The sequence below is a fragment of the Leguminivora glycinivorella genome, chromosome 10 (genome assembly GCF_023078275.1).
Source record: "Leguminivora glycinivorella isolate SPB_JAAS2020 chromosome 10, LegGlyc_1.1, whole genome shotgun sequence".
Classification (NCBI taxonomy): Eukaryota; Metazoa; Arthropoda; class Insecta; order Lepidoptera; family Tortricidae; genus Leguminivora; species Leguminivora glycinivorella.
In genome coordinates, this window is record NC_062980.1 from 4915724 (window position 1) to 4943580 (window position 27857).

The 27857-nt window shown below is 37.0% G+C and overlaps 1 protein-coding gene across 1 annotated transcript in view; it reads right to left on the bottom strand.

Moving 5' to 3' along the window:
• LOC125230338 overlaps window positions 1–27857 on the bottom strand; it is a 142238-nt gene that overhangs the window by 70505 nt on the left and 43876 nt on the right. The window contains exons 5-7 of the mRNA XM_048135470.1: window positions 21687–21923; window positions 1783–1923; window positions 678–807 (exon numbers count right to left, since the gene is read on the bottom strand). Of these exons, the coding sequence (XP_047991427.1) occupies window positions 678–807; window positions 1783–1923; window positions 21687–21923 (508 nt within the window). The remainder of the gene's footprint in view (window positions 1–677; window positions 808–1782; window positions 1924–21686; window positions 21924–27857) is intronic.

Sequence of the window (27857 nt, forward strand, 5' to 3'; positions counted from 1 at the left end):
CGGGCAAGTGAAGGATCTGTGTGCGTAGCCGAATGCACAAACGCTCACGAAACGCTCACGATAGTATATCTTTCGTAGCTATCTATCTCTATCGCTCTTGCATATTGGCGTGACAGAGCCAAACTACCTTTCTGCGGCATTTCGATTTCGTTTCGCGTCGCAGAAATGCGATTCGACTACGAGGCCTGTTAACTTATTATTTATTAATAATCTGTGGCTAGGCAGGCTCCTTGGTTTAAAATAGTTATTTGTTTTACAAGGGGGCAAAGTTGTTGTTTAACCGCACGTGCCAATATTGAAGCCCGAGCAAGCGAAAGATTCCAATATTGAACCGCGAGCATAGCGAGGGGTTCAAAAAGTGGAATCTTGAGCGTTGCGAGGGTTTCAAGGCACGAAGGTTAAACAAACTTTGCCGCCGAGTGAAACACAACATTTTTCACCACACCAACACGAACAAAATACTGACTATAAAACATCAAAACTAAATCAAATCTATCAATTTGTTCAATATTTATAATTCAAAATCTTCCTTTATAGGTAATTTCTACCAGCCAGCTCAAGAGATCAAGTTAAAATTTGTATGAAATTACTTTGCACTCTTGTGGATAAAATACAATTTTGCTATTTGTTTTCAGTAAGCCTTTATCAGTTGGTGTGGTGAAAAACAATTGACATACCTGCATGGTGGTGATAGTGTTCCGTAGCAGCAGTATAAGCACAGGCGTCGCGATCAGCAGCGCCACGAATATCCCGACGCCGACGCCGAGGGTGCGACGGGCTGTCCACACTTCGTGCTGCACTGATGTCCTTAAAAAAAAAAAGAATTAACCGTTTTTTTTTAACCACTTGATCTGAAACTTTGCACATATGTGTAAATCACGTGACAATGCAATATTATGGTATCATGGAGCTTATATGATGATCGAGCAGAAAGTTGGCCATAGGAACTCGTAATGAAATGTCGTATCCCCATCGAGTAAGGGGTTTTTAGAAATGTCTCGGAGAACAGTAGATGACTGTTGAAAGAAAAATACAGTCGGTGATAAAAGCTTGTGCCAATAAAGACATCTTTGCTAAAAAAACTTTTTTAGTTTATTAGATTCGGATGTTTAATAATTTTGGATTGGTTTTAGAATGACATTGGTGTGGACCTCACGCGCTACTTTTACTTTCGCGAGTACAATTCAATGTCAGAGATGTTTAAGGTCGTATCAAAACCATTAAGAGTCATATTTTTAAATTAAAGAAAAAATGGAAAAATTCACTCCTCCGGCAGGACTCGAACCTGCGACCTCTGGCCTTGCCAGTCCATCCCGCTTCCAACTGCGCCACGGAGGCCTGCTGGATGTGTGCGAATTTATCCATGCCTTTCCTCAATTCTTAACCGCCTTAGGGTGGCGTTATAGCAAACATCTACCCGTAAGAATAGATCTTAACAGAAGATTAACCATCATTAAGAGTCGTTAAATCTGAACAGCATTGGTGACTAAATGCACAAACGATCATTATCGCTTTCGTAGCTAGCTACCTCTATCGCTCTTGCGTATTGGCACAACAGATGCCGTAGCCGAATGGCATTTCTGCGACGCGAAACGAAAACGCTGCCGCGGAAGGTAGTCTGGCTACGGCACCAGGCCCCGTAGCCGAATGGCATTTCTACGACGCAAAACGAAAACGAAACGCCGCGAAAGGCAGTCTGGCTCTGTCACGCCAATATGCAAGAGCGATAGATATAGATATCTACTAGCGTTTCGTTTCGTGAGCAAAGGTGCCAGTACTTACCTTATTACACTCCTGAAGCCATACTGAAATCGCCTCAGCTTGTCCAAACAGGTTTTCCAATCCTTTGCATAGTTTGGTCCATCGTTGCTCTTGATGTCCGGAATTTTCACTGTTCCGTTTATAAAGAACGTTGTCTTATAACTGAAACAAGGTAACCATTTTCATTTAAATATTATAAAAAACAAGGGCAAGTGGGTTAGCTGTATCTCATAACACTAGTTGGGATTTTTGTTCTATACTGGGTAATAAATTTAAATATTTTATTATCATCCTCCATGTGAGCCTGGGGTCCGCTTTGACAACTAATCCCAAAATTTAAATATTTTACATTATGGACCAAATCTGTGACCTGCCACCGTCAAGTAAGTATAGCCAAGTCCAACTTTCAGAGCATACGAAACCCTTCTTTGCAATTCACAGTAAATTTAAATTCTGGGCACAATCTACAGACAATAACAATAGTCAAATCAATATATCTTAAAACTACCAGTAGTCATATTAATTCCGGTTACAAACTGGCTGTTAAAGTAACTGTTTATCGGTTATTTTTGCATGATAAGTAACAAATATCGAAATGCAAACTTTTACACATTTATGTTCTTATTTTAAACGCCTACACATAGAATCCGGCGCACGATTCTTTTAAGACATAGGTATTTATATTTAGGCAATGACATTAAAGCAAGTTTCCTACGCAAAATCTTGAGGTCACGTTTTGTCCGGTAATAACATTTAGAATACCTATTAGACATATTGATTGGGATATGCACACCGTTTTTTTTTTTTTTTTTTTAGTATGAATAGGTAGACGTTTGACCACGATCGCACCTGATGGTAAGTGATGATGCGGTCTACGGTGGAGCACGCTTACCTATGATTATTATTTACCTATGATTATGCTTATTATTTGTTTTTTGTTGAGCTCTCATTCCATTACGACCACGGGCAACTGACCATACTATGATTAAATCATAGTACTGTAATGCCATCGATCAGCTTTTCACCCTGCCAGTACTTTTAAGTTTGAATCTAAAAAGTACTGGCAGGTACAGAATACCTATTAGACATATTGATTGGGATATATACCTACACCATGTTTTTATTACTTTATTTGTTTTTTGTCGAGCTCTCATTCCATTACGACCACGGGAAACTGACCATACTATGATTAAATAATAGTACTGTAATGCCATCGATCAGCTTTTGGCCCTGCCAGTACTTTTTAGTTGGAACCTAAAAAGTACTGGCAGGTACTGTATCAGCATTAGGAAATACCGGGAGTATTCGTTGAACTTAACTTACTTTACTTACTTAATAGTAACGAAACCTAACTCTCCCAGGTGCAAGAATAAGGAAGAGAGATAAATAAATACAAAACGGTATCAACATTTTTTGTGTGCATTGTATTAAATCTCTATAGGCAAAACTGGTTTAATAAATTTACATTGAAACCGGGTAATTTTAATTTTGGGAATCCCGCGAAGTATTTTGGACGCTGCAGGGCTTTGAATAAAATTACATATCATTATTTTTAAAATCGGGACTTAATCGCGTATAACTACATATTAAACTGACCTCCAACGTTTCAAGGACGGCGTTGTCCCCGTGGTCTCGGAGAAGACTGGCTTGAAATGACATCAACACCTTCTGACAGCCGCGCGAGTTTTTCGAACTACCCGCACTTGGTTTTGATTATCAACTTGAACTGTTTGCGCACTAGGGATGTTACTCTGTCGACATACAACACTGACGATATTTGATTTAACGACTGTCGATATTATTTTCGGCTTACACTTATTAATGACAGGATTCCATGTGGATGAGATCCTAAAACCTTCGTCCCGATTGAAATTGCGATGTTTTTTGATTTCAATGGCTTCACGCACTTTTCTACTGTAGAAATGGCGTTCCGTGGAAAGGACTTTAGGGTCATGTAGTTCGATCCAGTGGTTTGGCCCTGACTCTAACAAATGTTCAGCCACGGCAGACTTGTTGACCTGACGATTTTTCACAGCCGCGATGTGCTCCTAATAATGATGTGTAATAATCGTGAAAGTTTAAATCAGTGTTTTAAAATTACATATTTGCTGTAACACTATACTGGTAATTACTAAAATTACATGTCATTTTACAACTCCAATCAGAGGGAAGTCGGGTTTTCTTTACTAACAATCATAAAGCTCATTGCAAGGTTCAATATCTCCGTTTCTGCCTACAAATTTAAACTGCACAACCCATTATAAATAATTTTTATATTTTGTGTTGATAAAATATATGGAATTTTAAAGAGGATTTTCAAACCTTTCTTTTCCAAAAATAGCTCTGTAAATATAACTAAAACGAATGAATGTAAGATAAGAAACTATCATTTAGGTAATTTATTACAGACTCGTAACACTAATGTTACACACACTGTGGGTATGCACATTCCACGTTCTTAAAACATATACATTATGTACCTCCAGTCTAAATACCCCAACAAAAAGTTGAAATAGTTTATACCTCTAAACAGTTTTTATTTAGCAAAGTACAACTAATTGGTTAATTTATTTTCCCCTCACTAGCTCAGAAACACGTGTTTTGTCCTTTAATACCAGCGGGTAAAAACGCATTTTATCCACTAGTGGGTAAAGTAATTTGACCTTGAATAAAGTCAAATTAACTGTTTTAAAATTGATAAAAGTAGGTTAATCTAGTAATAAAGATGATTTACCACCTGTGGAGCTACTGGAAGCAGTGATAAACGCATTTTTTGCGTTGTAGTTTCCTCGCTATAGTGAGGGAAAAGTTTTGTGTTACACTCGGGTGCAAATGTATTTTACTCCTCGTGTGTTAAAAAACTCGCAAGTTCAGGATTCTATTCTTGAACCACTCGCTTCGCTCGTGGTTCAACTATAGAATCCTTTCACTTGCTCGTTTTTCAATTCCACACTCGGCGTTAAAATACAACTTTGCCCCCTTGTATAACAAATAACTATTATACTACACCTTCCATAAACAATCTTATAAATCAAGATCTATTTATAGGTGACTAAACATACGCTAGACGGGCAAATTGTATACATTTGCATATCGTCGGCACCATGATACAGATTGCCTTGTGTTTCCCACGCCGGAATGAAGACATACATTTCTTCCGCTACATTTTCAACAACGTCAGTGACAAACTAGTTATTCCCAGATTTATAGTAAGTAGCCTCCGTAGCCGAATTTGCATTCTCCAATACATCAGTAAATTCAAGGTCTTTGTGGTGACATCTAGCGTGATCCATGCATCAATAACGCGTCAACTAGGGTAAGTTATCAGTACCACTACTCGACACTAGGTATCAACAGTGTCGCGTCTGACAAAAATGAAATATTAAAACAGTTTACAACTTATATTACAAGCACTGTCGGCACGGCTGGTCGACACCACAGGGGACCCCAGGGTCCATGCCGCAGGCCGACTTATTGGAAGGGGTTTTCTCGTTATAATTGGGACCTTTTTGTAGGTAAGTTTTAGTTTGTTATTTAGTTTTATTTATAAGTTTAATTTTATTTATAGGTTTAATTTTAGTTTTCATGTTATTGTTTTAGTTCTTACTAGTTTAAATGATATTACAAGCAGCTACTACGGACGCACTACGGATTACGGAGCAGTAAAACCGGTCTATTAACACAAGAATACCGAACATATTTAAGAAAAACCCTTCACACTTCCTCCACATACCTGCAGCACTTACAAGTTTACTCACGAGAAGCAATAATATCTTAAGTGCGGGATTCCCGTATTAAATTGAGCACGCGTGCCGACAGAAGTGGTTTTGGCATGCGACCGGTGATTACGATCTGTGCTGTGAGTAAATCCTACGAGACTGTGATTCATTATTACCTACATATATCGCTGCAAGTCATCCAGTATAACTGCTGTGCAACCCCTGGGTACTTCGATTACTGGCACGACTAATTAGTCAGAAAAACCGGCCAAGAGCGTGTCGGGTTACGCTCAGTGTAGGGTTCCGTAGTTTCCCGTATTTTTCTCAAAAACTACTGAACCTATCAAGTTCAAAATAATTTTCCTAGAAAGTTTTTATATATTTCTACTTTTATGATTTTTTTCATATTTTTTAAACATATGGTTCAAAAGTTAGAGGGGGGGGGGACACTCTTTTTTTCCTTCAGGAGGGATTATTTCCGAAAATATTAATATAATCAAAAAACGATTTTAGTAAACCCCTATTCAAATACCTATCAAACAATATCACACGTATGGGTTCTAATAAAAAAAAAATCGTCCCCACTTTACATGTAGGTACCCTAACAAAACATTTTTTTCCACTTTTTATTTTACCACTTTGTCGGCGTGATTGATATTCATATTGGTACCAAATTTCAGCTTTCTAGTGCATGGTCGCTGAGATTATCCACGGACGGACGGATGGACGGACGGACGGACAGACAGACATGGTGAAACTATAAGGGTTCCTAGTTGACTACGGAACCCTAAAAAGATGAGCAAAATTCAAAATGTTCTCATCACCGTCATCAATTTACCCCTTTATTCATAAACGTTCTCTAAAGTTATCAAGCCAATAAAGCTCGTTTGTCCTTTTCTATCACACAAATACCCACGTCGGAAAGAGACAAACGAACTTTATCGGCTTGATAACTTTAGAGTACGTTTATAAATAAGGGGGTCAGTCTTTAATTGCCCACTGATGAGTATATTCCCTTTATTCGTATTATCCCAGTCCTAAGGTTAGTCTCATCCAGAAGTACTATTTCGAATATTCTGTGAAAAGACAACCCTTCGCATTTCCCGCCTTTCTCAACGGACACACTGTTTATGCCAGAGATCATCATCAAAAATTAGAATATAACCCTCATAATCCCCCTAACTCTAATAAAAAAAATTTTTAGCGCGATGTAAAAATCAGCGCTCTCATTACAACGCCATCTTTTGTCAAATTTGATAAACTTTTCTTTATGCTAGTACTCTTCAAAGGGCACCTTATACTGGCAAGCTAGAGGCGAATAGCTTCGGATAAGAACTGGTTCATCAAGTTTATTAATGATTCCATCTTAAGTAAGGTTGATGAAATTCTCACGGGTCTAGCCAACGCAAACTTAATAAGTAGATTATGAATCAATCATTTCACACCTCGTCATGAGGTATTCCCCGAGTATTTATTTACGGAATCTCCTTTGCGTTTGCAGAGAGTTGAAGACATTTTACATATAGATACACGTAGGTAAGTTTACTAACTTATGTATTAGTATGAAATAAAACTATGGAAACGGATTAAATTGCGTATAATGAAACGTGCGGATGAATTGTAAATGCATTATATGCGATTTAATCCGTTTCCATAGTTTTATTTCATGATTCAATATTAATATGTATAAGTCTTCTTACCGCTACCTATAGAATAAAAGGTACCTGACTGTTTAACTGGGGATTGAAAAATCGGCCCTTAAGCATGCACGACTAAGGGCCAGTTGCATCAACCACATTTGACAGACACATCATCGTCACGCAGCAGACGTCTATGGAACTTCCCATACTATAAAATTTTACGAACGCTTTAACGGTCACAGACGGTTTGATGCAACCGACCCTAAGCATGTCGTCGTAATATACACTACTAGCATTAGCCCGCGGCTTCGCTCGCGTTTAATTCGAAAATGGCGGAATTCTCCATACAAACTTCGTTCTCCTATTTTAGGAAAATAACGGGTTAGACACATAAAAAGTAGCCTATGTTACTCTACATTCCTTCAACTATCACCACTTCAAAATCACATAAATTCGTCGCTCCGTTTTGCCGTGAAAGACGGACAAACAAACAGACACACACACTTTCCCATTTATAATATTAAGTATGGATATATTTCCTAGAAGAAAAATGTTATGCTGATACATGATTGAGTAAGGAAGCTTATACAGAAAGCAGATATACACCATTACTATAAAACTATAAAATAAGTAATGAAGGCATACCATGCAGACATAGGTACGTCAATTTGAAGCTAAAAGGCACACAGAACTCGACGCTAAGCGCGACGAGCTAAAAGCCAGACCACCTGTGGCCATTACCTACAATTATGTCGAAGGGGTCTTGACCTGCCGCGAGTGTGGTCGCACATTCGTACCAAAAATTGGCTACGTCAGTCACCTGAGAGTACACCAGCGACGCTCTCATCCCTAAAACGCAGTCGCCGTAGCCGAAAACGGCTAGGAGGAGATGATGATAAAATAAAGCATAGACAAGTAACGTCATGAAATCTAGTGGGTAAGCCTGAAAAAACCTGACCTCGTAGCGGATCTCCTAACTAATGAATCACATTATTAATCGTAGCATACTTATTGCAAGCCATTCACACCATATTAAATCTTATTTATTTGCAATAAATATTCTATGACTGATTTAAGTTTGACAAATAAGCTCATACAAATAATACAAACAGTAGGATAAAGGAATACACTAGGCGGATGCGTCCACGGACGCGGCTGGTGACCTCGACCGATAACTGTGCAGTCATAAAACTTCCAAGTTCCAGCTCGCCAGATGACGTCGGGACACTGCGCTCAAGGCCACGTCCACGACCTGCGTCCGGTAGTTTACACAGTTCTGTGTATTTGCATTGTCTAGATCGCGGCAGTGGAGGCGCGTCCACGAACGCGACCCATAATTTATTCCTAGCTTAATTCGGAGTAGCACCCACTCAAACACATATCCGCTAGGCCTACGTACATTACGATCAATTGAATCATTTTACTGGACACTTATTGACACATAACATACTGAATTCTGACGGGGTATGTCCGAGAAGACATGAGATAGCCTATGTCACGAAGAGTAAGCTCAAATCTCCAGCAATGTCAATAATTTTGGAGTTTAGACGGCCCATTTAGACGGCGGCGCGTGAACTCATAACATACAATTTTAGTTACATTGCGGACTGTTGAAGTTACATAATAAATATATCTACTGTTTTACTCACGTAACTGTCCGAGCAAGCAAAGGATTCCAAATTTTAATCTCCAGAACAGTAATAGGTACATGGCCTACATGGGGGCGAGAAGCGGAGCTAAGTTAGATTTAGTTTCATGATTTGAACTAGGTGACATTATTAGTTTCCAAAATTTACTTTTTAAAGCATTGTGAAAGTGAAATTTTGTGTCAATCACCCTTATTAATTATGCATGTAAATTACAGCTTGGACCTCTCGCTGCACAGCGTCATAGCGGCGATGCTGAGCAGCGAGAGAAGATGGGATGCGGTGGCCTCCTTCTGTGAAGACGTCATGTCACAGAAGGAGGCGGCGGAGAGAGAGCGCGAAGCTGCGGCTGACGCGCTGCCTCTCCGACGAAGACGGCAGGGTCGAAGGCGACGAGCGTTCTTGCGCCACGACCCTTAGTGGGGCCAGCGGGTACGGGACCCGCATTGCACCGGCCCCACTAACCCCGTCGAGGGAGGGATCAAGCGTTTCTGATCCCTCCCTCCCTTGTGCGGATGCCCTGAAACAATTTGGGGCTGCCGGAGGGCGCCATGGTGGACAGAGGAGAGCCGATGATCCCATGACGCCCTATCGAACGGCACAGAGGGCGAAACGCCGGAGTGGGGTTTAGTGGGTAAACCTCTTTCCCTCCCTCTCGACAAGAGAGGGGGGCCGAAGGAGGGAGTCCCACCCCATCAAGGCCTTCCCGCGGCTGGGGGGACGGTGCGTAACGCATTCCCCACTCCGACAAAAAAAAAGCTAGGATTACTCAAATTACATAAAAATTTAGTCATAAGTGTTATAATAACGGTAGTAATCAAATACAACGAGCACATATCCTTATAAACAAATATTTATGATCACATATTGACCAGACGAACCGGTAGTGAATGAGTCAGGTCCAGACACAAAATACTACTTGAGCTCTGGTGATAGTAAAAGAATTTACTAAAAACTTGTTTCAAAATCTATATTTTTGATTGAAATTTGGTTTATTTGAGGCCAAACAAGGTTCACTATGATAACCATCAAATTTTCGTCTATTTTTCAACCCGTAGAACATTTTTATATTTCGCAAATATAAGAGTATTGACAGACAGCACTGCAGGTCTATCTAAAATGGCTAGTTGGGAGAAACGTGATGACTCAAGGCCGCGGAATTAAAACGAAAGAGGAGGATCCGTGTGGAAAATTGCTTTTTCATACAAAACGTACTTATTACCAGTTTCTCCCTGGGTAGTAATCAATCAATCAATCAATCATTTTATTTGTTGAACATAGGTACAGTAGAATAGAATCGTTTATTGCATGTCACAAACCAGATATAAAGGTGTTACATATAATGTGTGGTTAGTTTTGTGTGACGTCCTGTAAGGACATAGCAAATCTAATACTTACATCTAACTTAAATATAATGTTTAACAATATATTTATATCTTAACAATAGTAGGAACTCTGATACATTACTTAATCATATGTCTCGTTAAAGTAATCTTTAATACTGTAGTAACATTTATTAATTAGGAATATTTTTAACTTATTTTTAAAGGACTTGAGGTTTTTTAAGCTTTTTATAGAATTCGGAAGGTGATTATAAATTTTTATGCACATAAAATGAGGACTAGATGTAACAAGCTTTAATGATGAGAAAGGCAATTCTAGTTTGTTTAGGTTGCGATTGTTTCTTCTATTATTAATGAGTGGTGAATAAAGATCGAAATGTTTTCTGACAAATTTGCTGGTTTCAAAGATGTACATCGAGGCAAGAGTGAGTATCTGGTGTTTAATGAAATATGGTTTGCAGGAGTCGAGTTGGTCTATATTTACTAGTATTCTGATGCATTTCTTTTGTAGAAGGAAAATATTTTCAATTTCACAACTATTTCCCCACAATACGAGACCGTAGGATAACCTAGAGTATGCATATGCGTAGTATGCAGTAAGGGCAGTTTCGAAGTCCGTGGCTCGTTTCAGATGGTGAAGTGCATAAATAAAAGAAGACAACTTTTTCGATAGTTTCTGAATGTGAGATTTCCAGGTCATATTACTGTCTAAGTCTAATCCTAATAAAGTAGCTGTATTTACATGTTCTATCTGTATGTTCTGATAATTTATATTTAATGGCAAAGCAGTTTTTTGACTAGGTTTGAATTGAATTGCTTTTGTTTTGTTTAAATTAAGTTGAAGATTATGTACATGTAACCAATTTGTAATTGAATTTAATACTGACTCTAATTTAGTTGTGCAATCATGACTATCACTACACGGTATTATAACTGAGACGTCGTCGGCAAACAGCGTACAATGATCGTCTATTATGTCAGGAAGGTCATTTATATATATAAGAAATAACAAACACCCTAAGACACTTCCCTGGGGTATAGAGCCTGTTACAGGTACTCTATCAGATCTGACATATTCGATTTTCCCTGTCTCGAAGTTTACATTTTGTACGTCTACATATTGAAAGCGATTTGAAAAATATGTCTTAAACCATTGCAGGGCTATTCCTCTGACTCCTGTATTGTAAAGTTTGTCTAACAAAATTTGGTGGCAGACACGATTGTATGCTTTACTCATATCTAGTAAGAGGCCGACTGCATAGTTTTTACTATTTATGATATTTATAACTTGTTTAATGTACTTGTAGACTGCGAAAGTAGTAGAGCGGTTTTTTCTAAAACCGTTTTGATTTTCGTTTAAAATGTTAAATTTTTCATAGAAGGAATAAAGACGTGATATCATGGCAGTTTCATATATTTTTGCTGATGTAGGTAACAGAGCTATTGGTCGGTAGTTATTCAAGTCTGTACTGTCACCTTTTTTATGAACAGGTTTTATTCCTTTTTATCCCTTCCGCAAACGCCCTCTTATACTTATTGTAGTTATTCACGTAGATTTGACTGTTGTTTGTATGTAATATTCTTCGTTTTAAGGTTCGGAAAACGTGAACTGCGGCCATGTCTTGTTATTAATTACTGCTCCATCAGCTAAAAGCGTCAAATGTTATTCCCGCTATATTGTATAGATGGCGCTAATCGCTGACGTCAGATTTGGTTGCGTTCACGACTAAAAATTTTGTCAACGTTCCGTTTTTCCGATTTTATTATAGATTTTAATGTTTTAAAAATGTTTATTTATTTATACTGTTGCATTTTGTTAACGTATTCTAAATTTTATTTTCCTTTGTAATGTGTATACTTTCCGTGGTATCATTCGTTATGGCCCTGACGGAAGATCAGCGTTGGCCACCCAGGCTAACACCATGCTGAGTCGGGACCATATTCATGGCAACTATGTGTACTTACTTACCTTTTGTGATGTTATGTGTGTAAATAATTCTCTGTTGTTGATCTGTATTTGTGTGTGTCTTTTATGTATTATTTTGCCATGAATAAAAATATTTCTATTTCTATTTCTATTATTGAGATTTTTAGAGCGTCTGGAAAGGTGCCTTCAGAAAATGATTGATTTATTAATATAGTAAACGGTATAGTCAGGATCTCTGCACAATATTTTATCAATGTGGGAGGAATCTCGTCTATACCACACGATGATTTGTTTTTAAGATTTTTTAATATTTTATACATTTCTGGTGGCTCTACTTGGCTAAGGAAAAATGAGTTTATATTAGCATTTTTCAGTGGAAGTTTTGTTGCCGATGTCTGATTTGAATTTCCGATAGAGGAAAAGTACTTGTTAAATATATTCGCCACCTCTTTAGGGTTAATGAGCAGATCGTTGTGTTTGGTTTTTATATGAACATTATTTTTATTTCTTGGTTTGTATTTATTTGTCTCTGTATTTATTATTTGCCACATGGATTTAGTTTTATTGTCGGAGCTTAGGAATTTTTGTTTATTATTTAATTTTTTTGACGTGTGTACTGCCTTTTTTAGAACTTTACTGTATTGTTTATAATAATTTTGTACATTTTTATTTTGTGATTGTGATGCGAGTAGTTTTAATGCCCTTTTATTACGGCAAGATATTTTTAATCCAGGTGTTAAACGAGATTTTTGAGGTTGTAGTTTAATCGTTACTTTTGGAATACATTTATTCAGAGTTTGTTTTAATATTTCATCAAATGAGTTATAATTTTCGTTTGCACATTTATTTGTTGAGAGTATATTATACCAGTTTATTAATGCGAGTTCGGTTTTAAAGTACTGCATATTTTTCATACTATAAATTCTTTTATGGGTTGTCCAGTTTTTTACTATTGGTGTAATTATAGGGGTTTTAAACAATATACCTCTATGGTCTGAAAATCCTAGATCTTCAATATTAAGTTCAGAGTCATTTATTTTAAAATTAGTAAACATTAAATCGATACATGAGGACCTATCGCGTGTGACGCGTGTAGGCCCATTTACTCTTTGATGGAAATTATGTGCGAGCATGACGTTGGATAGTCTAAACTTGTTGTTATTATTGAGAAGAAAGTCTATGTTAAAATCACCTCCGATTACAATGTTTTTGTTCTTATCTTTTACTGAGATTAATTTAAGGAGTTCATTTACACATGAATAGAAAACTTCAATTTCTCTTTTACTATTTGGGTAGTAAACATTTATAATCAACAAGTCTGATTTCGGTATTTCTACTGCGCAAACTTCAAAAATGAGTTCTCTTGATATAGAAGAGATATCAAGGCGTTCACGAGATTCTAACGAGTTATGCGTTAGGATCAAAACGCCTCCTCCTTCGTGCTGTTCACGACAGAAAGACGAACTTACATTAAAATTTGGTATATTTATTAATTGTTTCTTTTCTTTATTAAGCCAGGACTCTGTAATACATATTACTTGTAAATTTGTGTCTTTTTCTGTATGCGCTTGTAGGAGGTGGGTTTTGTTCCAAAGGCTTTGCATGTTTTGGAAAAAAATATGAGATTTATTAGGCTCGAAAGGAAGAATTAGTCGTGCAGGTGTTATTCAAGTCGTCGCTGCTATGATGGTCGTTCGTATCTCGGGAGTGATACGCGGTGGCCGCGGCGGGGGTATTACATGACGTGCGGTTCTGTATGTCTTGGCCGGTGTGGTGAGGGTTGCTTTGATAATGTTTCTTCTCCACGTCCTTGAAGGTCTCAACATTAGTAGGCTGCCGGTTATCAGGGCTTCCGTGTTCTGGGTTCATCTGGGTATGTTCAGGTTGTTTAGTCGGAGATGGTAAATATTCGCAGCCACTTATAAATATTTTATCCTGTCTTACTATGGGGCGCAGACCACGTTTGCGCGCTTCCCTGATGGTATTCCTGATTTCTTGTCTTTTTTTCAGTTCTGCGGTGTCCAGAAAATCGGAGATAGCCAGACCTGTGTTCTTAAAAATGTGTTTGTTGTGTAAAATGTAGTTCTTCATACGTTTACTTATCAGTTCTATCTCGATAGGCCTTCGGTACCCTCGCTTTCCTATTCTTTTTATGTCCTCAATAAAGGCATTTATATCTGTGCCCAGGAATTCACGAAACACATTGGTTACACGTTGTATAAGTACTTGCCAATTTTCTTCAGGGTATTCATCCAAACCGTATAGTACTATTGTTTTGTTCACGTAACTTGCATTAGTAGTTTTCTGTCCTGTCTCTTCAATCTTGCTTTTAAGTGCATTTAACTCGTTTCGTAATTTAAAATGCTTGTTTTCTAATTCTTTTATAAGTTCACTATTTGCATTTAAGCTTTCTTGCAGTCGTCCTTGTTCCTGGGTTAACGTAGTCGAGTTATGAGATATGTCATGTTTAAGATCATTTATTTTCAAGTTAAACTCGGCAATGAGGGTCTCCTTAATGTTATTCGTTATAGATTCTATTAGAGTTTCTTTCATTACTTCAAATTCTTTTTTAATCAGGTGGCTAAATCTGTCAAAAGTTATGTTATCTGCGCTGGTCGCCTCTGCTTCCCGAGAAGTTTTAGCATGGCGAGGTGCTGAGGGCGTGGAAAAAGGGGTGGTAATGTCTATGTGTGTGTCTTCCAGCATATTCAAAATTTCCGTATCATCACTGGTTTTATTTGCGTCTTTTATACCTCTGTCCATTAGTCTCAGACCCGCCGGGGATGCGGGGGTCTCGTCGTCCCGCCGACGCGAGCGTCGTGTGACCTGTGTACAGGAAGGGCATATCCACTGTGCTCTTAACCTGGACTGTTTTTCTCTAAATATAGCTGACGTTATATTAACGCATGAATAGTGATAGCACGATTTGCATGTTGTGCAAAACAGACGATCTATTCTTTCTACATATAAATCACATCCTGGACAACTATACATTTTGACTGTTTTATTACGTATTCTGTTTGTCAACAAAATATTATTAAAATTGTGAGACGAAAAGTTCAACTAAACTTGGCGCGGCAATTCTTGAAATCACTCACTGTCACTAAGCAGCTCGCAACAGTCGCTTCTGCGTATACTGAAGGGCGTAAGTGCGGCCGGTTTTGAATACACTTACGCGTTTCACTGAATTGGTCCGGGTTTTTTGATGTTTTGTTTATATATTCTTTAATACACTTGTTTTAATTGAACCACTAAGTTGTTAGAGATGTTTTAGTATAAACTTCAAGTCACTTTTCACATTTTAAACCACTAAAATTAATTAATATTTGCGGAGCGTTTCGAAAACGCTCATAGTACATAGGTGTTACAAAATAATTTCTTAGTATCATCACTATGTTTTACCAACATTAGGTATACAAATTCATTGGTGGTTGTGAAGTACATTAAATACTTAATAAATATAAGTAACATGCAAACATTTTCTATTATTCTAGTTCAACATTATATAATTTTAAGAATTGTAATTAATAATAATACTCAAATACTCGTGTTGTCTCTTTTATATTCATCGATTAAATAGTATGCTAGCGTAGTAAGAAATCATCATCCTCCTTGCGTTATCCCGGCATTTGCCACGGCTCATGGGAGCCTGGGATCCGCTTTGACAACTGATCCCAAGATTTGGCGTAGGCACTAGTTTTACGAAAGCGACTGCCATCTGACCTTCCAACCCGAAGCGTAACTAGGCCTTATTGGAATTAGTCCGGTTTCCTCACGATGTTTTCCTTCACCGAAAAACGACTGGCAAAATATCAAATGACATTTTGCACGTATGTTCCGAAAGACTCATTGGTACGAGCCGGGGTTCGAACCCGCGACCTCCGGATCGAAAGTCGCACGCTCTTACCACTAGGCGACCAGCGCTTAGCAAGATAATTGAAAATATTATTATATTTCCCTCCTAATTTTAAACTAAGTAGGTAAGTAAATATTTATTGCGAACCATGGTACCTATGTACCTACCTACATGTACCATGGTGTTACATGGATAACACGTTTCACATGTCACGGTGGGGTGTAGCAATGTCTTTGTAACTAGGGCATATACTCTAGAACTTAACTAAGCAACACGTACGCACGTGACTTCGGTATTTTATCCAGACACGTGCTTCCAGTAGCTAGAACTACAAGCTTTCGTACCTTTAAGTTGCTTGCATTAGCTGAGGTTACGTAGAGAAGTTGTATTTAATTGTAATGTTTGATTAATTCTATGTTGTAGAAACTTGGTGCTCTTTTATGAAAATCCAAATCACAGTCTATGATTTCAAATGATGTAAAAATACTTGAAATGATGTAAAATGTTCACAGGGAGGAAAATGGCGACTACGATGCTATGGAGATTCGATTGTCCGAACAGTTTTTTATATAGATTATCAGTTTCGTTACAAAATTCATCAGTTTCGTTACTTCTCAGTTTCGTTACGAAATCCAAAGGGTACAAATTTTCTGCGATTGACCCATCTTCATAAGATGATTGGCTTCTGCGGTAACCAAACTGAGGGTCTACCGCGGACACCGAAGTGAGCAAATAACGGGCTCGTTTTCTGTCACTCTGATTCGCGAGCTTCGCAGTAGGCCCTCTTACCAAAATGTTGGATGCCATTATGGTACTTGTTACATAATACTTTATGATCTAAAATAGTATGCGTAGGCTGCGGAGAAAATTACTGTTATCTTTGTAATGTTTGTTGTTACATGCCCGATAAACAAGTGAATACAAATACACTTGTTTATCGGGCATGTTTATTCTTGTTTGTCAACTTTGACGCTGATGTATACGATACAATAGCATAAGTATTTACATTATTAATTCTAATCATGGTGATCATACAACTTATTTTTGTCTCTAAAACTTTGGAAAAAACATCCAAGCATCGGAAAAGTTCTAAATTCCTTAACTATCAATTACAGGCCCCATAGCCGAATGGCATTTGTACGACGGGAAACGAAAACGAAACGCCGCGAAAGGTAGTCAGGCTCTGTCGCGGCAATACGCAAGAGCGATAGAGATAGATATCTACGAGCGTTTTGTTTCGTGAGCGTTTGTGACTGATACAAAATCACGTGTCGATTGAAAATAAGTTCCGATTATCATTTTCCACAAATGATTGGCATCTTGGCCCATTGACTCACCATCTAAGATCGCGGGATGGCTAAAGGCTAAAAAGAAGATAGGATATTCTTAAGATGAGTCGCATCGCGTTGCAACTTTTAATGAAGCTAATTGATCAAATGTGACAATGACTCACAGTTTTTATCACTTTGGAAGAAAAGTGATAAATTTTACTTTTTGATGTGGGCTTGGTAGGTCTAGGCTGCGAGAAAGACAACTCTTACAGTTTTACCAAATCGAAGTAAATAACGGTGAAAAGGACATTTTTGTATTTATTGTGTAGGTAAGCTACATCTGTTTAGTTAATTATATGATAGTTAATTATATATATATTGCTTCCTCAATCACAACAGAGCTACAGAGCGAGGTATTGAAATAAATAAATATAAATAAATACATATTAGAGGACACCTTACACAGATCAACCTAGCCCCAAACTAAGCAAATCTTGTACTATGGGTGCTAGGACTGCTAGGCGGCGATATACTTACTTATATACATAGACAAATATATTATACTTCATCCATCAAAACATCCAAATGTTATAAATAAATATTTACTTCAATTCAGGTAAGCACTCCATCATAGTTAAGAATTCCTTGCAGACTAAATAGCCGGCCCAGAAAAAGAAAATACAAGAAAGAAAGAAAGTGCAAGAAAGAAAATAAATTTAAACCACGAACCGTGTTTTACTAAGAGAGCTCAAACAACTTGCTCCAGAAAATTTACTTGAGTTTAGGATAAAAAATTGCTACAAAACATGAAATTGTAGAAAGTTTTGAACTGGCATTTTTAAAAGTAGCTGTCATACAACGCTTCAGAAGTAACTACTATTCTGTAATCGCTAAACAAAAAGAGTTGTATGTCTCTGTCTAGTATATTATAATAGTTTATAATATATACATATTATGTATAATCGAGGACGTAAACGTCAAAAAATTAAAGAAGGTATACATCAGAAGGTGCAGGTAGAACTAAAAACTGCGCACATTTTTTTTGTGTCGTTTTTGCTATCCTGTAATCATTCCAGTAGCATTTTTTTTAAACACACGCGATTTTTTGCCTGAGGCATACTATGTGATAATCACTCAACAACATCGTGTTTATAATTTTAGAACAAAACGGGACTTAATCGCGTAAACACTTCCATTTATATTAGGCCCGACGTTTCGAACATCACATTATGTTCGTGGTCACGGGTAGACTGGCGAGGAATTGCATCAACATCTTCTAGCCGCGCGATTAAGTCCCGTTTTGTTCTAAAATTATGAGTGCAAATCGTGTTAGTCTAAATCAATATAACATCGTGTTTTCCTCTGGGATTTTTGTGACTTTGAATATAACGTAGTCTACTAGTATGTAGACTGTGTCATAGTCACATTCATTATCCATACTAATATTATAAATGGGAAAGTGTGTGTGTCTGTTTGTTTGTCCGTCTTTCACGGCAAAACGGAGCGAAGAATAGACGTGTTGAAGGGATGGAGAGTGACATAGGCTACTTTTTAGGGTTCCGTAGTCAACTAGGAACCCTTATAGTTTCGCCATGTCTGTCTGTCTGTCTGTCCGTCCGTCCGTCCGTCCGTCCGTCCGTCCGTCCGTCCGTCCGCGGATAATCTCAGTAACCGTAAGCACTAGAAAGCTGAAATTTGGTACTAATATGTATATCAATCACGCCAACAAAGTGCAAAAATAAAAAATGGAAAAAAAATGTTTTATTAGGGTACCCCCCCTACATGTAAAGTGGGGGTTGATATTTTTTTTCATTCCAACCCCAACGTGTGATATATTGTTGGATAGGTATTTAAAAATAAATAAGGGTTTACTGAGATCGTTTTTTAGGGTTCCGTAGTCAACTAGGAACCCTTATAGTTTCGCCATGTCTGTCTGTCCGTCCGTCCGTCCGTCCGTCCGTCCCTCCGTCCGTCCGCGGATAATCTCAGTAACCGTTAGCACTAGAAAGCTGAAATTTGGTACCAATATGTATATTAATCACGCCAACAAAGTGCAAAAATAAAAAATGGAAAAAAATGTTTTATTAGGGTACCCCCCCTACATGTAAAGTGGGGGCTGATATTTTTTTTCATTCTAACCCCAACATGTGATATATTTTTGGATAGATATTTAAAAATGAATAAGGGTTTACTAAGATCGTTTTTGATAATATTAATATTTTCGGAAATAATCGCTCCTAAAGGAAAAAAAAGTGCGTCCCCCCCCTCTAACTTTTGAACCATATGTTTAAAAAATGTGAAAAAAATCAGAAAAGTAGAACTTTATAAAGACTTTCTAGGAAAATTATTTTGAACTTGATATGTTCAGTAGTTTTTGAGAAAAATACGGAAAACTACGGAACCCTACACTGAGCGTGGCCCGACACGCTCTTGGCCGGTTTTTTGATAATATTAATATTTTCGGAAATAATCGCTCCTAAAGGAAAAAAAGTGCGTCCCCCCCCCCTCTAACTTTTGAACCATATGTTTAAAAAATATGAAAAAAATCACAAAAGTAGAACTTTATAAAGACTTTCTAGGAAAATTGTTTTGAACTTGATAGGTTCAGTAGTTTTTGAGAAAAATACGAAAAACTACGGAACCCTACACTGAGCGTGGCCCTACACGCTCTTGGGCGGTTTTTTGTCTCTTTTTAACGCGAGCGAAGCCGCAGGCAAAAACTAGTATTATATATATTATACATAAATAGAAAAGTGTGTGTTTCTGTTTGTTTGTCCGTCTTTCACAGCAAAACGGAGAGACGAATTGACGTGTTTTTTTAAGTGGAGATAGTTCAAGGTATGAAGAGTGACATAGGCTACTTTTTATCAATTTCTAACCCCCCACTTCGCTAAAGGGGCGGGGGGGGGGAGGCTGAAATTTAAAGCGAGTGAAGCCGCGGGCAAAGCTAGTTAACTATAAATACCTATTTATTGTTAGTACTCGGTATTCTATAATTAGTCATATTTTAAAATGCACTCTTATGCATCTTAGTAAAGTAGCAGGAAACGCATATCGACTATGTAAATATTAGTTACAAGTAAACGTAGTACCTAGTAGTAACTACGTCAAATAAGAGTTTATGATATATTTTCTATGTATATATGTATTTATCTATTTAAGTATGTATATCGTCGCTTAGCACTCATAGTACAAGCTTTGCTTAGTTTGGGGCTAATGTGTAAGGTGTCCCCAACATTTTTTTATGATTGTGTAATATGAATAAGTTAGATAGAATAAGTAATGATTAGTAGTGATTGTAATGAGTATAATCCATACTAATATTATAAATGGTGTGTGTTTGTTTGTTTGTCCGTCTTTCAAAGCAAAACGGATCGACAAATTGACGTGATTTTTTAAGTGGAGATAGTTGAAGGGATGGAGATGTCACATAGGCTACTTTTTGTCTCTTTCTAACGCGAGCATAGCCGCGGGCAACAGCTAGTAATAGAAAATAGTGATGATTTTTAATATCTGTGAAACGCTGCTCTGGTAGCCTAGCGGTAAGTACGAGCGACTTTCGTCCGGAGGTCACGGGTTTGAACCCCGGCTCGCACCAATGAGTTTTTCAGAGTTCATGTGCGAAATGTCATTTGATATTTGCCAGTCGCTTTCCGGTGAAGGAAAACATCGTGAGGAAACCGGACTAGTTCCAATAAGGTCTAGTTTACCCTTCGGGTTGGAAGGTCAGATGGCAGTCGATTTCGTATAAACTAGTGTCTACACCAAATCTTGGGATTAGTTGTCAAAGCGGACCCATGCTCCCATGACGAGCTGTGGCAAATGCTGGGATAACGCAAGGAGGATGATGATGATGATTTTTAATATTTTCCCAATGTTATAATCTTTGACACTATTTCATTAAAATCTTGCTCGCGTGTCGTCAATAGATTAATTTGTATCATATTTTGCATATATTTCTACTTCATCATACAAAATTCCTTTAAAAGTTTGATATCTTGCAGGATTTAATCCTAGCTGTTTTCCTTACCTTGTTTCTTGTTTGTTTTTGTTAGTAATAGTTATTTGTTATACAAGGGGGCAAAGTTGTATTTTAACGCCGAGTGTGAAATTGAAAAACGAGCAAGTGAAAGGATTCTATAGTTGAACCACGAGCGAAGCGAGTGGTTCGAGAATAGAATCCTGAACTTGCGAGTATTTTAACACACGAGAAGTAAAATACATTTGCACCCGAGTGTAACACAAAACTTTTCCCCTCACTATAGCGAGGAAACTACAACGCAAAAAATGCGTTTATCACTGCTTCCAGTAGTTCCACAGGTGGTAAATCATCTTTATTACTAGATTCACCTACTTTTATCAATTTTAAAACAGTTAATTTGACTTTATTCAAGGTCAAATTACTTTACCCACTAGTGGATAAAATGCGTTTTTACCCGCTGGTATTAAAGGACAAAACACGTGTTTCCGAGCTAGTAAGGGGAAAAATATATTATTAGCTCTCCTTCATCTTGTATACTTACTAATCAATAACAGCTTGCACTTCCTCAATCTCCAGACGATCTGCCTTCAGATACTGCACAAGCGCGTTCAAATGCTCAACGCCCGTCGCCAGATTACTGGCAACACGCACTGATGCGTCCTCCACCAGGTCTGAGTGACTCAGGTGTTGGTCTGAGTGACTCAGGTGCTGTAGATCTGAGTGGGCGCGGGAGAGCTTCTCGCGGGCCCTGACGAGCTCGTACGAAACTGACAGCTGCCTGGAATTGACATATGGTGAGGTTAATAGTGTACGATATGTCAAACATACAGACAGGGGTCACATCTTTTGAGAGCTATTATACCATTGTAAAATTGCCTGCGTTCCTTCTTATTTTGAATTATTATTCGTTATATATTAAGAATTTCAACGGAATTTAACGGAACGGACGGGAATTTTACGGGTTAAGAATTTCACCATCCCCTTTCTTCCCGTGGGTGTCGTAGAAGGCGACTATAGGATATGGGTTCAATTGTGGCGTAGGCGAGAGGCTGGCAACCTGTCACTGCAATGCCACAGTTTCGTTTTCTTTTAACCCCTTATTTGCCAAGAGTGGCCCTGAAGCTTTAGTAGTTTCATGTGCTCTGCCTACCCCTTTATGGGATACAGGCGTGATTGTATGTATGTATGTATGTATATATTAAAATTTTGAAAAAAACCCCGACCGCGACCTAGTGGACCGATTTTCATGAAACATGGCTAAGAACACTCCCGACTAACTTAGCTTTCAGATAAAAAAAACTAAATCAAAATCGGTTCATCCGTTCGAGAGCTACGATGCCACAGACAGACACACAAACAGACAGACAAACAGACAAATAGACAGACAGACAGACATACACACACACAGACAGACACGTCAAACTTATAACACCCCTTCGTTTTTGCGTCGGGGGTTAAAAACTATCAGAAGCATATGTAATTGTATCGCTGTCAACATTACTGATAAAGTATTTTATGCAACAGGCGTTTAAAGGAGGTCAAAAAAGACGAGTGGCGTAGGTAACAATTTGAGGCGAAGCCGAAAATTGTTATTAAGGCGCCACGAGTATTTTTTGACTCAGTTAAACACCGTTGCATACAATACTTTTTCTACGACCATGCACTTACTTTTGAATAGTTTTCTAGAATAACTTTCGTGAAATTCGCACTGTTTCCTATAAGTATTTTCACTTGTCCTCTGCAATATTTCTGCACTCACCCTGTCGCTCGCACTCCCCCGCGCCGCCGCCCGCCCCCGGCCGGCGCCCCGCGGCCCGCTATATCCCTTAAAACAATGCTTTAAGAGCTATATCGTATGCGTGGGTGCGCGGGGCGCCGGGCGGGGGCGGGCATCTTTTATGTAGGGTTTTAACGATCTATGCACGACACGGTAAATGACGAATAACAACACGGGAGTAGAAAAAAATAATGACAAGATTAAACGAACTTACCTGAAGTGAAGTTCAATCTTGATTATATGAAGTATTTTGTCCTGGATATAATAACATTGTAGTTATCCCGCGCCAGCGCTACAAACCTCGCGAATCGTTTATAGATGCCAAAAAGAAAAGAATTGACACGAACTGTCACCCTGACGTTTCATATAGTTTAGAGTAATCACGCACTAAATGGGAAGTGACCATGGACTCATGGTTACTCGAGGAGGGTGGGACTATCCCTATCCAGGACAAAATACTTCATATAATCAAGATTGAACTTCACTTCAGGTAAGTTCGTTTAATCTTGTCATTATATTTGTATTTTGTCCTGGATATAATAACATTGTAGATGTTTAGAGGTAATGAAATAATTTACAAAACAATTTATCTCAGACATCCACTCAAAAAGCCCTACAATCTTGTATTCCTGACAGGCATTATGGTTGTATATAATATATATACATATATCATGGATCAAATTGTATCGAAAGTAAACTAAAAAGCAATAGCATTACTTGCTATGTGAAATATTTCAGGTAGAATTGACTCGAGGAAAACAGTCTGCAGGGTCTATCCTGCTATTGTAATAGGTCCTTACTAGGAGCAACCTGTGTGTGCAACCCATCTACTGAGTTAAATATCTTAACCTGTATAACAAATATTGATATCTAATATAATATATTGGTAAATTCCAGTTATCTGAAGCATCCCATGCGTTACCAAACCTTTTATTCACTGTTAAGCAGTGTCTTCATGACTTTTACCTTAGGTGTTTAATGTGAGACATGATAATTATAATTTGTAAAATGAAAAGACATAATAGAGATAAATTAATACCTAATCATTTAGTATTAAATAGTCTATAAAACATACATAAAAAGAAAACACGGGCATTGTGTGCTTGTTACCCTTGTCAATTATTTAATATGTTCGACATAAATGATATTATGAAGTCATAGTTATACCTTGTGTATTTATATTCCATACAAACATAGCCTCTGGGTATCACCCATTGACCTAAGAATATGAAAGGTTTTATTATTACTCTTTACATATAAACTTCAGAGGATATCACTGTCCTCGATAAACTTATTTTACCCTACCTACCTACCTATACCTACTAGCCATATATATGAATAAATAAATAAATATTATAGGACATATAATAATAATTCGAGACTATAAGTTTCAAAGTCTTGATTTAATTGTCAATAAGTAGACTGACCTTGTATCTGCTGTATGCAGGTACTAATCGTTGATTGTATATAATATTAATATTCTAAGATGGGAGCAAAAATATTTTCCCAGTCCTGGTGCATCCTGAGGCATGTTTGGAACTGAAAGTCCATTACCTAAACCTCTGTTTAAAACCTTTGTCGCTATACGGTGACTTGAGTATTTAGACCAGATAGCCTCTGTTTGGTTTTAAAAAGCATTATTTAAAAGTCGTTAATTAATCACTTAACCAAGCAAAATAGTCCCTTACTTACAAACTATACCAAGTAGTTAGTCCGTTACTTCCCAATTAATCAATTAACTTGCTAGCTTGCTACCCTAGCTAAACCTAATTCCATTGTGTTGTATTTTAATAATTTATGTAATGTTTATATATATAGGTATATTTAAAAATATGACGTTTTAGGTATTAATCACTATTTTACTTATTTGTTCTAGTATTTCTCACAAAAAAGAAATTTATAACACAATACTAAACGAGGTGGTAATCACTAGCAGGACAGCATTATATATAGAACATATAATGTAATTATTTAGGGGCTGTGATAACTTTAACCACACTCTTATGTTGATGTTTTATGCTTATGTCTGCAGTAAGATTAATAAAGATCATAATTAGACAACAAAATGTGCATAAGCTCCTTGAGATTAGCAAATCCTATACAGATATTGTGGAAAACAGCAAATGACAATTCTCATTAAAATTAATAATTACAACTGTATACAATCCCTTCTGTTTCCAATATATTGTCATGTCTGTAAATATGTTCTACTTGAACAGACTAATAAGCTTAGGTTGGACCTTTAATCGATGACTAATAGAAAAGTATCTTAATTAGATAAACAAAATGATCCCTTATGGATCTTATTAGGTCTAAAATTCAATTATTATTGAGATATAATAATAAGATAATTAAATTGATTGAAGTAATCAATAAATGAAAGTAGTATATAACAATATATTGCTCATTATGACAAAAACATTTATAGGTATTAACAAAATCAAATCCTCTTTCCTGGTCTACTATAGATAATTGGGTGGTCACTGGTCACCTCACCCAAGAACTGATCTCGCCCGACAATGCTATTTTGTGATAATCCACGTGCAGTGGGTGTTATCTTATCATCATATCAACTTTATCCCCCAACCGTTTAAAGTCGGTATGGTATGGAGTAGTTTCTAAAATAAATTTTGAAGTACATACCAGTTACAGTGCTATTTAATCAAAGACCTCAGGATAGTTAAGACTCTAATAATTAAAATCTAATGATTTCTGCTATATTTGGAAAACAAGTCTGTGTTTGAACCAAGATCTCCATATATATACCTATTTCATACCAACTCAATAGAGATGACTTAGCTAAATCTTTCTAATTATCAACCTACATACTTTACTTGATCCATTGACCCATTTCTAACTTTATATGACAGCTGAATACAAAATGGTCACTATTGGCATGAGCTTGTGCTGAATCGCACCCTATGATAGCTAAAAACCATTGTGATAGGGCTCTAAACCATTGCAGGGTAGATTGTACCCTTGCCATATGAAGACATACAAGTCTAACATTTAAATGAGAGTTTGAAGCCTTGGGATTGCTAGGTATTTATAATAATTAAATATAATTTTGTATTAATATGAACATCTCACTTAACCAATTTTTGTATGCTTATTCCAATGACTGATTCTGGTTGATCCCAATTCCAGTGTACCTTCTTTACCTATCCTTTTATATTTAAAACAACATATTGAATAATAATTCAAAATTTGAAAACAATAATAAAGTTTTAATCACATTTTATTGACACTTTTTTTTTTTTTTTTTTTTTTTTTTTTTTTTTCTTTTGAAGTAAAAATAAATAAATTAGTAACATTTCATTAACTTCACCAAAGCCAGTTGAGCTATAAGATCATAAAATTCCAATGGTCAACTGAGTCATCCATTCTAACAATTTTTATCAAAAATTGACATTTAAATATGAATCATGATACATATACTTATGTTAAAGTTAAAATATATGGAGCGAGCAGCTCCTAAGCATATTATGGGGTTAAGTTATGATTGTGACATTTATACTCTTTATGAGGGTGCCAAAATGATTTTGCAGCACTTAGAGAATTTATTTTACCTTATGACATAACACTAACAGTGTATGTCCTCATATAAATATATATCAATTTGTCAAATTGTACAAAGGGATAAATATGAATAATCATCATTGTAATATGTTATGAACTAGCACAGAATTTTCCAGAAATTACCTTTTTACGGTAGTATTTTATTCATTTTATTGTATTACGAAACGAAATTTTGGTTGTAGAGGAGTTATAAAAATTACCTATACTTATACTATAATTTTCTGACTTAACTGAGCCCAATCTATACATAGATTATAGATGTTCAACATAGACCTTACTGCAGAGACCATTTTAATTGCAACTAGAATACTGTTTTATATGTAAACAGTAAGTATATGAGTATGTACTTAATTAGAATACAATAATGTTTAATGTAGCATGCTTGCCTGAGGACAAAATCTTGATCAGATTGTGCTCTAGTCTAGACATCTATAGATCTAGTACATGTTCTACCTGTACATGTAAAAAAATTCTGCAACTAAACATCACTGGCTATAAGAAATTCGTTAGGTATAACTATACCATAACTGTCAGTCATCCCACGGATGAGGACCATTTCTTGTTCCTTATTATTAGATTTCATTATTGAAAAGTTGGCCACTTGGTTGCCGAACGGGAAAGGCTACACTTGCTAAAACATTTATCCCGTGAATGAGAGTTTACATTTGCTAGCCCCACGGGCTAACAGGAACATTCTTAACTACTCATCGGTAGACTTTATGCCCTTGTAATAAGGATTACAAATGATCAGTTAACAGTCGCCAATAGTACTCTTGCAGCATTGTTGAATATTTGGTAGGCACAGCAGTAGCATGCCTAATACATTCAGTAGCCTCACAGGCATTAGCCTCACAGGCATTAGCATGTCTTAACACATTCATCCCACGGATGAGAATTTATTATTGAATATTTAGCATATCTGTTTGCCCCACGGGCTAAAGTTACAATAAGAATTTTATTGGGATCCAAATATCTTCATTCCACGAATGAAGCACAATCCGCACGCGAATTGTGATGTCAGATGCGTATACAGAACTCCTTTATTATATTTGTCCAACGACAATTGACGATGAATGTATAAAAAACCACCTTACCAAATCTCCGTAGAGGTTAGAATGTGAGGTTAAATATAGGTACTAATTAATATATTATACCTCTATGTTTCCCCACGGGAACACTTTTAGTGAATTTGATAAGTTCATAATTCATAACTAAGGAATGTTCTAGTTAAAAATCCAATTGACAAATGTTGTAACTTACGTTCATCACTCTCATTCCAATATTTATTACATTTCGGTTGCCAGGTAAACACCGTACACCACACACATGCTGCACCGTATTTTGCACTGAATAATA